Source organism: Myotis myotis, unplaced genomic scaffold (genome assembly GCF_014108235.1).
Source record: "Myotis myotis isolate mMyoMyo1 unplaced genomic scaffold, mMyoMyo1.p scaffold_m19_p_1, whole genome shotgun sequence".
NCBI lineage: Eukaryota > Metazoa > Chordata > Mammalia > Chiroptera > Vespertilionidae > Myotis > Myotis myotis.
The window spans coordinates 63,505,309-63,524,158 of NW_023416313.1; the positions used below are offsets into that span (position 1 = coordinate 63,505,309).

General features: G+C 34.6%; 1 protein-coding gene across 1 annotated transcript in view; it reads left to right on the forward strand.

Annotated features, from left to right (window-relative positions):
* GRID2 (glutamate ionotropic receptor delta type subunit 2) overlaps window positions 1-18,850 on the forward strand; it is a 1,375,820-nt gene that overhangs the window by 830,132 nt on the left and 526,838 nt on the right. Inside the window, exon 8 of the mRNA XM_036339775.1 lies at window positions 1,208-1,327. Coding sequence (XP_036195668.1) covers window positions 1,208-1,327 — 120 coding nt within the window. The remainder of the gene's footprint in view (window positions 1-1,207; window positions 1,328-18,850) is intronic.

The window sequence follows — 18,850 nt, forward strand, 5'->3', positions numbered from 1 at the left end:
ACATTTAACTTACCAACCGTCATAGCTTACCCTAACTTACCTTAATGTGCTCAGGACACAATATCCAAAAAACGCTGGTAACTAAGTGCCCTGGAGAGTACCAGGGGCTTACCCTGCAATTGCGTTGCTGACTCCTCGCTGTACTCACTGTTGCTGACCGGCATCACCAGAGTATCGAACTGCAGGAGGCTAACAATAAAAAATCAAAATGCCAAGCACTGTTCATACCTGATTTGAATTGCTTCTGCACCATTGCCAAGTTGAAAAAAAAAAGCGTAAGACGTAAGTCAAAACACATCATAAATTGGGGACTGTCTGTACATTTAATTATCAAACAATATAGAGGTGATACTTAAAGCAATGTACAAACTGAGATAACTTGTTCAGATAAATGTGGTTACCAGCCTAAAATTCCAAGTTAGAAGTACTGTAGTTTAGAAGTGATTCCGAATATGATTTTTACTTATAAAATCCTAAATGATAAACTAAAACGAGGAAAGAATGGTAAACAAGAAAGAGAGAAGTCTGACCTACATTACCATCTGTTAGGAAAATGAACACCTGCCATGTTGAATCAGAGATGAAGCTTGGAAATTCCCAATGAATCTCCACAGCCAGCACTACCGGTTAAGAGCAAAAACAGATTTCAAGCCCAATTTAGCTTTCTTTTTTACATTCAGACAAGATATTTAAAAAAGGAGGAAAAATAAACCTCTAATAGGTTATAAACCCTGGCTTTTAGAATCCAAGAAATCATTTAAGGTCCAATTAGAATGGCATTGTGCTGAGAAAGAATATTATCCAATGTGTCTCCAGAGCAGATCTGTTCTCTCCAAAAGCATCTAGTTTTCTGACTGATGGATCCATGTGTGTCAGAAGGTATGAAGGCAGCAAACCTAGCCTGGGATTCAGTCTCAGCGGTAACATCCTGTCAGTTTGTGTAATCATTTGACTCGTTGGATCTAAATATTCTGTCTGTGAAGTGGATAAACTTGGATTAAGTGATTCTCAAGATTACATTCAATTGCTCTTCAATTTATGCTGGGCACTTATTAAAAAGTAGCCTATGAAAAATTGCATGCTTTAAATAATATTTATTTTATAGATGGAAATTGTTTTACTAGAACTATCTTTTATGCTATATTATTATTATTATTATTTTACTTTCTTTCTGAAATCTTACGTCAGTACCTTTTCTCTGCTGTAGGGTGGAGTTAGTGGGTTGACTGGAGAGCTAGAATTTGGAGAAAATGGAGGCAATCCCAACGTCCACTTTGAAATTCTTGGAACCAATTATGGAGAGGAGCTTGGCCGAGGCATTCGCAAAGTAAGACCAGAAACATTGATAAATATGCTTTTCCTACAGTAACTGTGGTTGTGTTTGATTGTCTTCATACAGTACACTCACAGTATACATTGCAGTTTCTACTGTAATTTATAAAAGAAGAAAGGGGGAGAATTAGACATTTAAATGACCTTAAGTACTTACCAGAAGTATTAGTCAATGAATTCTATTTATGCTTCAGAATAATTTAAAGGAAGAAGGGTACAGGAATCTGATGGTTTCCTAGGGAGCTAGCATAATCTTTCATTCATTATAATAATTTTTGTAGAGTAATGAATTTAATATTTGTACAATGCATAGCTGCTTGGTTTTTAACTTGTAACATGCACAAAATCATAAAAAGAGCTTAGAGGAATTTCATTTAGTAAGAGTGAAGTCCTTCTATAAAACTGATATTTCAGTATTTCAGCTTCTATATGTGGCATGCAGAAGTAGCAAATGGCTTGCAGGAACTGAGTTCTGGCGCTATACTTCAGATCACATGTAAGAAGAAACTGAGGGCATTAAAGAATATTTCATGAACTCCCGGAACTATGACTTTCTTGAGGAGAAATATAAAAGTCCCTGGGGAAATGGCTGCTATAGTTTGAATTTGCCATTTTTACATATTTGAGGTAGGAAAAAACCCAAGGTAATCATATGTGCATACAGGGTTCATAACTATAAATTTCTAATTGTATAATGTTGCTGTATCAAGTTAAGAGGTTCTTTCAGTATCTGTTCTTTTTCAGTGTTGAGTATAGGATGCAGAGAAACTTAGACATAATTAAGGAGTTGTTCTAATCAGCAATAAAAACCTCTGCTAGAGGAGCTGAAACTATTTTAATGTGTTTTAATTATTGTTTTATATTAAAGCATAATAAACATAGAAAACTTCAAAAAATATTAGGATAGTTTCATGAATTATTTTCAAGGAAACAACTACTACCTATGGTCAAGAAATAGGACATACCAAGCATCCTAAACACCCGCTCATACTACATTCCCAACCTCCTCCCTTCTGAATAGTATAACCAATAGTCTGAATTTTATGATACTCATTTCTTTACAGTGTTAAATATAATTTTATTACCTGTATGTGCATTTACTGTGGTCTGTTTCTACTTTTAAGCTCTCAAGTAACTTTAAGGGTACTTTGAATTAGTTTGTGAATTGACAGCTCTATTTATAAATGGGGCAGTTTTTTTCACATGGACACACACACATACACACACACACACACAATGTCTTCAAGGATACTTATCAAGGGAAAACTTTACCATACAAATAATGACAGTAGTTACTAGATGTGCGTACAAAATTGTTTCCACTCCTAGTATCTCCATGTCTCAGAAAGACTGAATGGCTTTCCAATCGACAAACTGTCAAGTTGTCAGTGTTTATTCTGCTGCAGGTAGCAAGGTGTATGCAATGCCTGAAGCCTTATCACCTGGAGCAGGGATACTGTCAGCTCTCATAACTGAGTAGGGTTTGTCTGCTTAGGATTTGAATGTATATTGACCCAGTCACAAATGTTGGACTAATCTTGTCTGTATTGGCCTGGTACGGAGAATTCATTTTTCAGAATTGGGAGAGAATGTGAAAAGGATTACTTAATTTTCACTGCTGCTGATCAAAACAAGAGATTTCCTGCTTTGATACCTATTGCATGTTCTTTTACTTTTATGTAAAGTGGTGTTTCATTCAGTAGATGGTGTGTTCAAGGTGTTAGACACTGTATCCTTGAAGATAAATTCAGGTGAACCTCAAAGCCAAATTTCTAAATGATCGAAGTTTTCTATGTCTTTAAACGTTCTCCAAAATTCTGGTTGTTCTGGTTTCTGTTCATCACAATAAAAATTACCAAAAAGAAAAATAATTGAAATAATAGTATTTTAAACAATCTTCTAAAATGGAATTTATTCAAAGATATAAAAAGTAAATATTAAATTAAATATTTAAGGGATCAATTTTGTTTTTTACTTAGAAGAGAAATTTTACACACTAGTTTGTTTGTTTTTCCTTATGTGTCTTAGTTTTGTTTTGTTTTGCCAATGCCACTCACTTTTTACTATGAAGACTGGGTTTTTTCCAGCATTAAAATTTAATACTCTATACTTAATGTCTTTGAACTTTATCACTAATAGGAAAATGTGGTCTGGAAAAAATAGATTAAAACTGGTTTTGCAACCAATCTTAATTGCATAGTAATGCTTAGTATCTTCATAAAATTGTTTTCTTAGTAAGCTGATGAAATAAAATGGTACAGCAGAGATTTCTAACTCCTAGGTATAATTGTTTTTCAGATAGATTTAGAATTTTTACTCAAGTTCTCAACATTAAGTTTAGAAATATAAAATCTGTAGCTTTACATTCTTGGGAAATGCACTGCTTTGCAAAAAGTACTTTTAATGAACTAAAATATTTTCTGCCTTGTACTTAGAAAGAGGAAATAACAGCCTAGCTTTCAAATGGCCAGTGATTAAATATTATACAGGTATTCTTCAACATTGTACTTGTATTCTGATTCTACGATATCTAAAATAACATTTACTTTTCATATTACTCTGCTTTATGTTTCCTTATGGCACTTTTTGTAAACTGAAACTATATGCATTCATATAATTATATATAAAAACCTTATGTGTGTGTGTGTGTGTGTGTGTGTATATATATACATATATATATATATATATATATATATATATATATATATATAATGCATGTATAGGTAAACATTCTATCTAATAAAGAGGGATATGCTAATTGACCCTCATGCCATTGCAAAGATGGTGGCGCTCACAGCCAATAAGGAGGGAATATGCTAATTAACTTCCAAACCCTCAAAGATGGCGGTGCCCACAGCCACAAGTTGGCCAGCAGGGGAGGGCAGTTGTGGGCGATCAGGCCAGCAGGGGAGGGCAATTGGAGATGACCAGGCCTGCAGGGGAGGTCAGTTGGGGGCGACCAGGCCAGCAGGGGAAGGCAGTTGAGGGTGACCTTTCCATCGTCGTATCCTCATGCTTAGCAGAGTTGGTCACCAAAATTATACTCAGTTATTTTACTGGTCATTAGGTAAGATTATGTGCAATTTCTTTGCAGGTATTCACAGAGGATAGGGAAACAGTTTATTGATTATTCCAAACAAATATTTAGATTGATTATTCTAATCACCCACAAAAGTGCATGCTCAATAGGAATTATTGGTATTTGTAGCTCAAGATCACTTTTTAACAACTAGGCTAAATTTATATGTTTAATGGGAAAAGTATGTAACCTTTCTGTCAGACACACTTGGGCTGAAATTTAGACCCTGTTACTTACTGGCTGTGTGATTTTGGGACTACTAAACCCAGTGAGTCTCAATTTCTTTATTTATAAAATGTGGATAATAATACTATCCCTGACTGTTGTAAAGATTAAGTGAAATTATGTTTGTAGGTTACATAATGAGGATTAAAATAATGCTAATTTGAAAATGGACAATAATCTATGTCAACATTTTGCCAACACAAGAAATACAATCTAGTTGCTATTTTGACAAGAAATTGCTATGTGAGGTGGAGAAAGAAATTTAACATTAGGTGTGATTGACAGTATTATACATGACAATCACAGTAACAGCAGGAAACATTAACCTTTTTGTTTTGTTTAATGTCCTTTTTAACTCTAAAGTTCTACAAGTCTCTTAATCAAGTATCTACAGCTCAATGGGAAGCAAATAACAGAGGATCCAATTGTCAGTGTAGCCTGTATTAACCCAGTCTCTATAATTAAGCCCATTATTGGAAAACTTGCCATCCTTATTTAGTGTCATATTTCTAACAATGAATTTATATCTTGAAAGTTTTATATAATGGAGAGAATCTAGTAAGTGCTGTGAATAAGAGATCCAGAGTGTCTTTAGTCCACAGCAGATGACTGTTTGGATTAAGAATTCAAGAACATACCTGTTGCAGAGGAGGCAAAGTTCACTTTTCTTCTTACATTACTGGACAATATCCATAGTGGTTCACTCCAGACTCTATCCCGCCCCAACTTTAGACACACACCACCACCACCACCACCACCACCTCCACCACCACCAATGAAACTCCAGTCCAGCTCAAATTCATCTACGCAATGTGGCGGTACTTACTCTCCACTGAATATCCCCATGTCTAGTTTCAGCCACAAAGGGAAATTAATGTTCATGACCCATTCCCAGAGCAATAATCATTAAAGCAATCTAAATTATAATATATGGAATTTAGAAACATTTGCATATATATGCAAATGTTTCTAAATTCCATATATTATAATTTGTAAAAGAATATATATATTTCTTTGGCAAGGTCTCATTGTTATGATTGAACTTTAAGTGGTAGATATCAAATGTTTATTTCAAAGATGAATAAATGGCCAGACAATGGCAGGAAGGGGTCATATAGTAAGTCATTTGCTCATAAATGTTGGAAACTCACAACAGACTAATTTAATATGTAGTGACATTCATGATATGGTAGGTTCAATTAAAGCATAATTCCAGGGTCTTGTTACTCAACTTCAAATCATGTGCTTTTCTCTTACCTCTGAGTTTCTCTTTAGTCTGTTAGAATATTTGCTTATATGTCTCTCTTATTCTCCCAGGCTTATCTTAACCCCTTCAGTGAATTACACATTCTCCTTCTACAGGAACTTGGTTTTATTTTATTTTTTTTTTTTTAATATATTTTATTGATTTTTCACAGAGAGGAAAGGAGAGAGATAGAGAGTTAGAAACATCGATGAGAGAGAAACATCGATCAGCTGCCTCCTGCACATCTCCCACTGGGGATGTGCCCGCAACCCAGGTACATGCCCTTGACCGGAATCGAACCTGGGACCCTTCAGTCCGCAGGCCGACGCTCTATCCACTGAGCCAAACCGGTTTTGGCGGGAACTTGGTTTTATACATTGCAACGATTATAAAAATGTATGTAGCCTGGGCACATAATCTCACCCAATTTACTACTAGAATTTTCACAACTCATTTGTTTGTGAGCCCTTCATTTACACTAATGACTATCATGTTCATATCCCTGATGAATAATTGAAATTGTAATCATGGCTTTTGGTGATAACTGATAGTGTTGCCCCTCTCATATCCTCCCTTCCCCCCCATTAATTTTCTTTTCATTTGTGACCAGGATACCTGGCACATTAAAGTAGTCAGAAACCATAAAGATTTTAGTCCTGATCAAGCTGTTCCATTTTTCAGTGACTGGAAAATCATATTTTGATATTTTTTTATTGTTTTAGATAGAAACTATGTTAAGGAAAACTTTTTGAGACTTTGGGATGACTTACATGTATAAATTATTGCTTTTAATGTTTCTGCTATGAATTTAGTTACTGCTTTCTCCAATATGGAAAACAAATGTTTGGAAATGGAGATGCTCTTTTAGTAATTAGAAACACTTTAATATATATATATATATATTACTGATTTTTTACAGAGAGGAAGGGAGAGGGAATAGAGAGTTAGAAACATTGCCGTGACCAGTTTGGCTCAGTGGATAGAGCATCAGCCTGCGGACTCAAGGGTCCCAGGTTCGATTCCAGTCAAGGGCATGTACCTTGGTTGCGGGCACATCCCCAGTAGGAGGTGTGCAGGTGGCAGCTGATGGATGTTTCTCTCTCATCGATGTTTCTAACTCTCTATTCCTCTCCTTTCCTCTCTGTAAAAAATCAATAAAATATTTTTTAAAAAAAGAAACATTGATGAGAGAGAAACATCAATCAGCCGCCTACCACACACCCCCCATTGGAGCTGTGCCCGCAACCAAGGCACATGCCTTTGATGGAATCGAACCAGGACTCCTCAGTCCATAGGCCGACACTCTATCCACCGAGCCAAACCAGTTAGGGCTAGAAACACTTTTATTAATCACAGTAATTCAAATACCACAGGGGCTTTTACATTTATTGGACATGAACTTTGATTTTAAATATTCTGCAAATATACTTTATCAGTATTATTGAACTTCATTATAAGAGTAAAATAGCATTTCTGGAATTTTTATGGTATAGAAATATATATACATACACACATACACACACACATACACACACACACAGACACGCACACATATATATCCTATCTAATAATAGAAAAACATGGTAATTAACCATACCTCCGCTATGCTTCCCATTGGCTAATCAGGGTGATATGCAAATTAACTGCCAACAAAGATGGCAGCCGGCAGCCAGGCAGCTGAAGTGAACATGAGGCTTGCTTGCTCCAGTGATGGAGGAAGCCACGGTTCCCCGCCTGCCACGGCTGGGCTCTGAGCTGAACTCTAAGCAACAATGTTGCAATTATAGAAGCTAAACAAACCCGAGATACCTGCTTCCAACCAGCCAGCCTAGGAGCTGGAGCCACAACAAAGTTTCAATTACAGAAGGTAAATAAATCCCAGAATAAAAAAAAGAAAAAGACAAAAAAGGAGAGACTGGGAGCTTCAGTTGCAGGTTTGGCCAGCCTGAAAACAGCCCTCAGCCCCTCATCCAGGCTGGCCAGGCACCCCAGTGGGGACCCCCACCCTGAGGGGGTGAGGGCAGCCTGAAAACAGCCATCAGCCCCTCATCCAGGCTGGCCAGGCACCCAAGTGGGACCCCCACCCTGATCTGGGACACCATTCAGGGCAAACCAGCTGGCCCCCTCCCATGCACAAGGCCTCTATCCTATATAGTAAAAGGGTAATATGCAAACTGACCCTAATAGCAGAAAGACGGAATGACTGGTCACTATGACACACACTGACCACCAGGGGGCAAACACTCAATGCAGGAGCTGCCCTCTGTTGGTCAGTGAGCTCCCACATGGAGGAGCTCTGCTCAGCCACAAGTCAGGCTGATGGCTGCCAGTACAGCAGTGGTGGTGGGAGCCTCTCCTGCCTCCTCAGCAGCACTAAGGTCGTCCAACTGCAGCTTAGGTCTTCTCTCTGCTGGCAAGTGGACATCCCTCGATGGCTGCCGGGCTGCCAGAGGGATGTCTGATTGCCAGCTTAGGCCCAATCCCCTGGGGAGCAGGCCTAAGCCAGCAGATGGTCATCCCCTGAGGGGTCCCAGACTGCGAGAGGGCACAGGCCGGGCTGAGGGACCTCCCCCCCTGAGTGCACAAATTTTTGTGCACCAGGTCTCTAATACATACATATATATATATATATATATATATTATAAAAATCTCAGGTTTTGTTATATTTCAAAGAATTCTGATGGACAATTCTTATTATTTAGATGCATAGTATTATTATGATCAATTTTTATATTCATGCAACTTTAATGTTGCTGATATATGTTTCCAGAGCTGTACTATTTCCTTTGCCTTTCTTCAGTTCTTGAGGCTACAAATGTTATTTTGAGGCACTGATTTTTATTTTTGTTATTACTTAACATTTTTAGCATTTTCACCAGGATCTTCAGTGTCTTTTTAGAAAATTCTATGGATTTAATAAATAATCTCTTGAAGTTTTGTAGAGAGCTAAGTTTGTGTGGAGCTATTTCCAATATGGAAAGTAAACATTTGGAAATGGAAATGCTCTTTTAGTAATTAGAATTACTTTTATTAATCACAGTAATTCAAGTACAACAAGGAGCTTTTACATTTATTGGCAGTGAACTTTGATTTTAAATATTCTGTAAATGCACTTTATTAGTGTTATTGAACTCCATTATAGGAGTAAAATAATATTTCTGGAATTTATTTTTAATAATCAAAATTGAGAAATGAATCTAACTTTGAAAGGAAGTCCAAAATATCTTGGTTTACTATAGGTTATGCCTTGAAATGTTTAATTAACAAAATGAATGCATCTACCTGAATATCATCACTCTGAGAAAGTTACTTGATGCTCATGAGGAGAAAAGCACTTATCTGTTGAAAATGTTTTCAAGCAATTCTTAATCAGCAGCCATGGAAACTTTTATTACCCTAGAGTACCTGAATAATAGTAGTTTGCATGGGTTTAAATGGAAAAGTATTTGAAAAGCTTTGCTCATGAATTTATCTTGGATTCATTCAACATTGATATGACTCTGTATCCCAAACTGAGATGAGAAATCTTTTCATCCCTGACTCATGCTTTGCAGAATGTCTGATTGTAGCCATTTGGAGCAATAATACGATTTGAATAGTGTACTATCATTAAATGGGAGACACTGTGTTTTAGGATTGTGAGGGGGAAAACACAGTCATATTTTTGTATCTCACACAGAAAGTGGTTTGTTAATGGATATTTTTTCCTCCCAAAGATAATTGGAAACTGGAGAATTATTCTTAGGACAAATAAACTAATTACAATTCAGGAAGTGAGTTCTCATCCTGTGTAATTTCTATTTGTTGAAAATCATATATTTATTTTTATTTCATCTTCTTTCCCTTACTGTGACTCTAGCATTATCAATTTCCTACAAACTAACAAAACATTTCTGGCTCCTAGATTTTATTTCTTTTCTAGCTGTTCAATTGGTATTAGATACATTCATTATACAACAAACTCATCCATATATTTCCTTTTTTCGTATAATCTTATAAACTGTACCTACTTTAAAAATAGATACATGAATATTTTATTCATTATTAAACATACACATTTTTTTCTAAGTAGGCATGTTCTTTCGTTCTATCCAAATATTTCTGAAGGGTCACAGAATTAGGAAAAAAATATAGCTGTTATTTCTTAAAACATCTCTATCTTACATATGTAGTACTTGAGGTTGTGGGTTGAATGGTTTTCCTAAATTTTTTTAGTTTGTTAGAAAAACCAATTCTAGACTTCTAATTCAATGTTTTTTCACTGCATTATAAGATTGTCTCTCCACAATTCAAAAACTTTGCCTGTTAGAGATAAGCAATAAAGGGGAGGTCTCTTCTTTTTTTCTTTTTATTATAAACTAGAGGCCTGGTGCACGAATTTGTGCACTGGTGGCATCCCTTGGCCTGGCCTGCGGGGAACGGACCAAAACTGGCTCTCCGACATTCCCTGAGGGGTCCTGGATTGCTAGAGGCCACAGGCCAGGCCGAGGGACTACACTGGTGCATGATTAGGGTTGGGGAGGGACCATGAGAGGGTTCTAGGGCATGTCTGGCCCATCTTGCCCGGTCCTGATCAGCTAGACCCCAGCAGCAAGCGAACCTACCGGTTGGAGCATCAGACCCCTAGTGGTCAGTGCTCAGCATAGTGAATGGTCGATAGGTCAAAGGGTAGGAGGGACAATTCGCATATTAGCCTTTTATATATATATATATAGATATAGATATGGAACCAATCACTAAATATATTTATTGTTATTTTACAGTTTATTAAATTTAAAGGGAAAATCTATTTAAAATCTCACTAATAAAAATTATCACATTTTTCTATAAAATAACAGCAATTCTCATAATTTTCTCTTAAAAACCCTGATTGTTAAGAAATGAAAATATGTACTACTTTCAGCAATAAAGATTTATTAAAATAAATAAATAAATAAATAAATAGATAAATAAATAGATAAATAAATAAAAGAAATGAAAACATGTTTGGCTACACTACTCTATCCTACTTTTAACTTAAAAAATACATTTTTTTTATTTCAGAGACGAAGGGAGAGGGAAAGATACTATAGAAACATCAATGATGAAAGAGAATCATTGATTGGCTGCCTCCTGCACGCCCACACTGGGGATCCCACAACCCAGGCATGTGCCCTGACTGGGAATTGAACCATGACCTCCTGGTTCATAGGTTGATGGTCAACCACTGAGCCACATTGGCCAGGCTTAACTTTCTTCTTTGATGTTTTTTATGTAATATTTAATTTTTGGTCTTTTTTTTTTTCACTCCCCAGGTTTTATTTATGATAGTAGAGATAATATTTCCATTAATTACTTGAAGGCTTTTCTTTTATTTTGAAGGACAGCCACATTTTACCATACTGACTTAGCATTCAGTTTTATCTCATTGTTGTCAACAGAAGCATCTGTTAATAAAAAAAAAATAAATGTGGGTGTGCTTGAGGGTCAGTTGAAATTTCTGATAAAATATTTTCCAAAATAATTGTAAGTTAGATATTTTATAATCCTAAGAAGATTTTCCCAGCCAAGGTTTTTGTTTTTGTTGTTACAATGTAGTCAAATTAAAATATATTGAGGCTATTATGCCAATTTTCAAGATGAAATTTGGGTGAGTCATGACATGGCAATGGTAGCCTGATATTTAAGGATAAAATCACAGATCTCTAAGTTCCTATAATATCATCAAACAGTTGTTATTGGTTACTATTTGTAGAGTTATCTTTTTTAACAAGAATAGAGATATCTAGATAGGTAGGTGGATGGATACGTAGACATCTAAACACAGATAATAGAAAATAATATATGACAGGGATATAGATATTATCCACTGGAGAGAACAGAGATAAATAAACACAAGAAAACAGCATAGACTAAAGACATATTATCCTATATAATAAAAGCCTAATATGCAAATTGATCAAATGTGGAACGACTGGTGGAATGACCAGTTGCTATGATGCATGGGGACCACCAGGGGGAGGACACTCAACACAGGAGCTGCCCCTAGCCCTCAGGCCTCAGGCCAGCCAAGGTGGGTGCCAGTGGGAGCCCGCCCCATCAGTCGCCCCACAGATCAGCCTGGATTGCAGGCCAGGACTAGGGACCCATGCACTAATTTCATGCATTAGGCCTCTTGTATTAGTATTATATAAAGAAAGAGATATACGTCAGGTATTTTGTGAGTTATTCTGATTCTATAGCTTCATAACAGACACACACAGATAATTCTTGTGCTGCTTTGGATCTTTGTTTAAGTGGTATGAGAACATAAGATATAGAAATCTAAAGTCATTCTAAGCATTAGAAGATTGTGCTATGCTTACATTTTGACCATGTAACTTTATTAAAGCAACTAATTTGAAAATAATTTGCTCATTTTGAGAAGAGGAATGCATGTGGGACAAAAAGAAGTAGCAGTACTAGCAGATCTACAAGTAATTTTTAAAATTAATGTTAAAGTCAATAATAAGTACAAAATTAAGTTCATTCTGGGTGATTTGAAACATAGAAAATGACATTAATATGTAGCACCTAGCATTCTAATCTGATTTATCTGATTTACTTAATATCAACAATGGAAATTACCCACAAATATAAGACATATCAAGAAACTAACAAAATTTTTTGTTAGTTTTTTATTGGTTATAATAATTTAGAGGTCATTAAAGAAAATAAATTATGGAGCCACATTGCATTTTAATGAATGATGGAATTCAATGCAATGCAATTACATTGTATTTAAGTATAGTATTCAGTAGAAAATGAAAACCAAAAACTTATTGATTAGTCTAGTGATAGCATTTTTAAAGTTATGACTTAAGAAATATTTTAAGGATTTTTATTGATAGAATGCTAATTTTATAAATATTAAAATTTTCTATGGATAGAAGGAATTTATACCCAAAAGGAATAAATTATAAATATGTTTCTTGTTTTCCCCATTAGATAAGGATTCTGTTACTAAAGTGAAGTGTTATAAAGCATCCTAAAGCATGTTATATTTTTAATATTATAGGCTGCCTTTCATTTTAATTGCCTTTTATGAATCTCTCTTGCATTATGCAATAAAAATGTACTTTTTTGAATGATAACATTGTTCATGAGTGCCCCTGCCTGGTAATATCTACTCATTATTTTCTCATTTCCCAATTTTTTTTTTTACTTTAATAAGGCAAAGGAACACAATATAATCTTATGCACTATTTATTTCTGGGAAAAGAATTGACAATATAAGAATATTTTAATTTTTTGAATTATTATATATATTAATAATATGCATAATAATATGCATAATGTTAGTAATAATATAATTAATTTCAGACCAAACTTTTTAAAGATAATGTTCTCATGGAAGCATGTAATTCTGGATTAAAAAATGTAAAATGTTATTGTATTTGAATAATGAAGTCTGCTATTAATGAAAGGACAGCTAATGAGCCTTAACTAACAAAGAGAAATTGTACAGAGACAAAGGCCAAACTTGTTACTTGCAACAAGAAAAAAAATGTGGCAAGGATAAAAATTGGCAAAGGTATTTCTTTAAAAAGTTTAGGTGAAAATTAACCGAAGATTCTAGTTGACCACATGGGCAAATGAAGTGATAACTTCGAATCTGCCAAAATGCTAGTGAAATTTACTGAAGTCATTAAGAAAACTCTCTTGCAAGAGAAACTCAAGACAGAATTAAAGAATTTTAACATAAAAAATAAGGCACATCAATACTATTTTCATATATGGTAGCCATGCACAAAAATAAATGGTTTTTAATATTTTAGGGTTGTGTTTTGAATCAAAGACTCACAGTTACAGGGAGACAAATATGGCCTTATACATGGATCCTTTATGGTAAGATTTGAAAAGCAATAGGATTATGCTCATCTTCACCCCATATCTCTTTATTCATTAAAATGATTGATACTTTGTTATTAATTATGCACTGTTGCACATAGACTCGGGCTTTTAAGACCATCTGAACATTAGCAGTTACCACTCTAAATAACCTGCAACTAGAACATGAATTTATTTATTGTTCTCTGTTTTTAATAAACAGAATATATGTGGAAATGGGATAGAATGAAAGAATTAGATCATAAGGCTCTACTGGAAAAAGTTGACCCGGATGAAGAATATTATAAAGAGTGAAACACTAACTTTAGTAACACTAAGGCAATGTAGACAGGGAAGATATATTATTGGAGAAAGGGAGAGAAGATCAAAGGGAGAAGCATATGTTAGATAAATTTTGCATATTTACTCTTCTGCTTCAACTTCAGCTTGGTTACATTCTTAGATTGTATTTGCTCAATTAATATTGTCGGAAAGAAAGGCGGGGGGGGGGGGGTGAAAAGGACAAATACCAGGACTGATACCTAGTATAAGTTAGTTGGTCTTGTAGTGCTTAATAGCACCATGCAGAATTAAGGTTCAAAACTGTGAATGGATTTAGTTTATCAATAGGATATCAATTAATGGTATTGTTACAAATGCATAGATAGCTCTGAACTAATCACAATTAGTCACTGAAACTCCCACAGTATCTGATTTCTCACCAGCTAGTTTTCTAGTGCCCTAAAGGAAACATTTTTTAAAAAAATATAGCCTTGATTATGTTCACTATTTTAATTTCCGACATAGTTTCACAGATGCATCCATATGGCAACAATTATCAAAGGGTACGCTTTATATCTAAGCAATTTATATTGTGTCAATAATATTTCAATGAAGAAGTTTTTAAAAGCCTATTGCAGAATTAATTAAATAAATATAGAGTGAGGCAAAAGTAGGTTTATAGTTATGAGTACACAAAACACAGAGTTTATTCTTGTATCATTTATTAATTATTGTATTATTTTCCATACAACAACTGTAAGCCTACTTTTGCCCTTTCCTGTATATAATAAGTATTTGATGATCAAAACTTACATTTTCAGTTTTTATGTAAAGCTTTTATTAATTATCCAGATACATATAAATGTATGAAGGAAATAACTAAGACAGTCACTTACATGTTTTTTTCTCTTATTTCACAAGAAGTGTGAATGTAATTATCATATGCAAGGTTCAAAAATTCTTTTTTTTAATTAACTTTATAATAGAAATTGGATGAACCCTTTTAAATGTGCATATCATTCCCCTGGGAATTTAGTTGTTTTCTTAATTCTCTGAAATGGCTATATTCAATATCATCTAAGTAATTTGGACTGTATGTTAAAATATGCTGCCATTTTCATTAGTAAAGCACAATTAAAGGAATAATAAGGGTGTTAGATTTTTTAAAGACATAACACATTGCTCATGAAATATTAAGTTTGTGGTTTTCCTGATTATGTGGAAAAATTTAGGTGAGCTAATTTTTTTATGTAAGATGTATTTGAACAATCTGTAAGTTATCTATTAAATTACTGTAGCTATTATTATAATTTTCATATAAAATGCACTTACTTTAAATGTATGTTATATGAAGCATTGACACATTGCTAAACTTGAGAAAATGATTCGAGCATGTCTGAGTCCATGGGGTTTATTAAAAAATCAAGTTTATGGTACTTTATTTTGGAAAAAAATATAGTTAAAATTACTTTTCCCCCTAAATATTATCTATATAAGAGGAATTGATGAAATCTATATGATATCAAACTTTAATAATCAGAATGCAACTTTGAGCACATTGCCTATATTTTTTTCTGAAAGACCAAGAAAACCCAATAATGAACAGAAGCAATAGAATATTAAAATAAAAAATTACCTAGATATTTCCTTCTTTATTAGAAATTTGTAACATAAATGGGTGATAGCTTTTGTATACCATTCCATTAAAATAATTTGAATAAATTTAGGGGAATTGGAGCATCAGCTGTTATACTCAAAATATGATTGTTTTGGTTTTTGGCATTAGGTCTTTGCAAAGTACTCAAAATATAAATCAGTGACCTGTAACCCTATAGTATGGTAGTCAAAAATATTGGTTTGCACATGAGATTCATCAATCCTACTGCCTTAACAGTCTAATTATAAGGTTATCAAGGGGTTCTTGGTTTACTTGTGGTAGAATTGGACAATTGGACTATAAACCATGTTCCCTGAAATCCTCTCAGTGTAAACATTGAATACAAGAGTCATGGGGTAGCAAGAACTGCACTGCAGAATTCTTAACTACACTCAATAGTTGCCTTCCAAAACTGGTCCTGACTGAACTGTTGGCCTGCAGGAGCAAATGATCATTGCTAAGGCCTTCCCAGCACACGGTTCTCTGGCCTCAGTTAAAGCTCCCGTTCTGGAGAGTAACAAGTGATCTGTATTGGGATGGGCACCCTCTCAGACCCCTGGGACTGAGGTTAACTGTGCACTGACATGGTGATCTCATAGTGAATCATTGAATACATATCCAACTTTCTCAAACTTTCATTTAACTGGGAATCACCTGGGGTGCCCTTTAAAAAAGCATTCATTTTTAGGTCTCTATCCCCAGAGATTACAAGTGAATGTCTTTTAAGTGGCACTCATATGCTTGTATTTTTAACAAGTTTGTGTCTACAGACCCAACTTGTTAAAAACACAAGTGTTTTTCAGCCTCTGTGGGACAAGGCATATATACAAGTCAGTATTAGTGAGGTCTTGGAAACGCCATATTACAGGTGTAAGTTCCATATGAGCTTCTGTAATTAAGCAGACATAAGTCTGGGATTGTCAGGAAATAATAAAGGGCATAGAAAATTCCAAATGGAATAACCTATATACTCAGAGTAAAAAGATAATGGTATGCATGACAAGTTTAAGGGATCAGGTCTTGAACAGATGCTTGCATAAATTGATTATATTTGATTGAACAAAGGTTTATATTAAGAGAAGAGCTTGAACAGAAGAGTGCATTCCTATCGTGGGGGATTCTGAGAGACTCTGAAGATGTAGATGAATAGCCATCTACCTAATCCAAGAGTTGGCAAACATTTTCTGTAAATACTTCAGGCTTTGTGAGCCACTGAGGGCCTCTTTACTGAACTGTAACTCTTTAGTCCACTTGTCAGTACTAAAGAGTGACATTGTTGTTAACCCTTGATGACTTAAGGAAGAGACAAGATTGATTTGCATTTCTGTTCTTATTAGTGTCAAGTATTATTTTTTCTTTTCTTTAGTTATGTATTTTCTTCTCTCATTTGTGTTTTACAAGCGTAGTACTTTTATTAATTTTCACAAGATCTTCCCATGCTAAGGCTTTTCCTGCTCTGCCATGTTTCTTATCATATTTCTCAAAAGGATGATTTGCTTTTTGAATCATTTTGTGCTGACTTGCAGAAAATTATAATTTTAATACAGTTATATTGCTTTCCTTATGATTTTGTCTACTGACTTTTATACAAGTAACGCCTTGCCAGTGAAAGATCAGGCTTATATTGTCTTAGCCATCTCCCTTTGACCCCCCTCCCCCCACCCTGCCAACCCTGTTATGGTTTGAATATTGACAATTATCTTTTCAATCCATCTGAGATTTTTTTGGGTGAGGGGGCATGGTATTCTGTGAAGAACTAAATGAATATTTTGTTCCAAAACAGTTGAACAATTTTCTATATAATGAAAAAACTTTCCCCTTCCTGTTGTTTTGTGATGCCTTAAGTAATTATGGTTTGCATTATAAATATGTTTAAATCCTATTATATTACTTTAAGATTAAATACATAACTGCAACTGCCTTCATGTATATGTTTTTCAATCCAGTTTCATTTCATTTTCCCAGAGTCTGGCAGGATGACAGTGTTGATTTTTAAATCTTATAGATTGTAATTCTCCTATCTTTAGTTTTAGGTGTTGGAGTGGGTACTTTGGAAAGGCAGTGTCAGAAACAACAATCCAGATAAAAACAGTTGTGTAAAACCAACTATTCCATCCTTCTAAAGCAGGCTATTCCTGATTTGTGACAATGTCTCTAAATCATTATTGAGAAATATGCTTATATTTTAATTGCTATGCAATGGGACCATAAAAGTCAACTAAAAGTGTTTCCAAGTCATTACAATGAATTTGTTTTAAGGCAGTTCAGGAAACAATCCTGTTTTGGGTCACTTGAAATTATTATCTGGTCTGTGATGATCATTCTTGCTTTTTTCAATGTTATTAAAATTGAGGTTATATCAGGCAGCTAATGATAGGGATTCCATGTAGAACTCAAATTTGTAGCAGAAAGAGTTTTTTGTCCACAGATTCAGAGATCCAAGAGCAGTCATTAAAATATTTTTTTTTAAATGTTATTATTCTTGGCTTCTTTATAATTTTAACCACATACAGTATTGAATGTAATACCTCCAATTACTCTCCATTAAACATCACAGTAAGAACCCAGAAGTGTAAGTAATTTATACACACAGTAATGGCCCTGTCATTTTCAGGAATTAGACATCTTTATTTGACATACATTACAATGTGATCTTATCTAGTTAAAGTTATAGCAAAATTATGGTTAACAAGATGGGGAATACACCCTTTCAACCTTTAAACAGTGACAGAATAATCTTAATTTTTATTTAAAATTAAACTTTCTAATGAAACAAACTATATGAGGAGATTTTTTTAAGCTTAGACTTAAAAGTATCTTGGTTATATCGCATCTAAAGTATGTATCCTAAGCATGGGGAGCCAGGGGGAAATAGGCTTCATGGTTTTCATGTCCCACAATTTCTCTTCCCAGAGATAGTCTTTCAGTACCTAGATTTATTCTTATTATTGGTTCTGAGTCCCAGATAAGGAGTTGTCTTTAACTTTGAACATGATTTTATATTTTTAAATGAGTTAAAATTACATAAATTTCTTCAAGATTCCATTTAGCCTGTTCCCCCATGAGACTTGCCAAAGCTCATTTGAGTTTTAGGTGTCATTGTTAAGTCAGTAACTAGAAAGATAAGGTCCACATTTGCCTATAGTTAGGACATATAAAAACTTGCTTCCATTTACAAAAA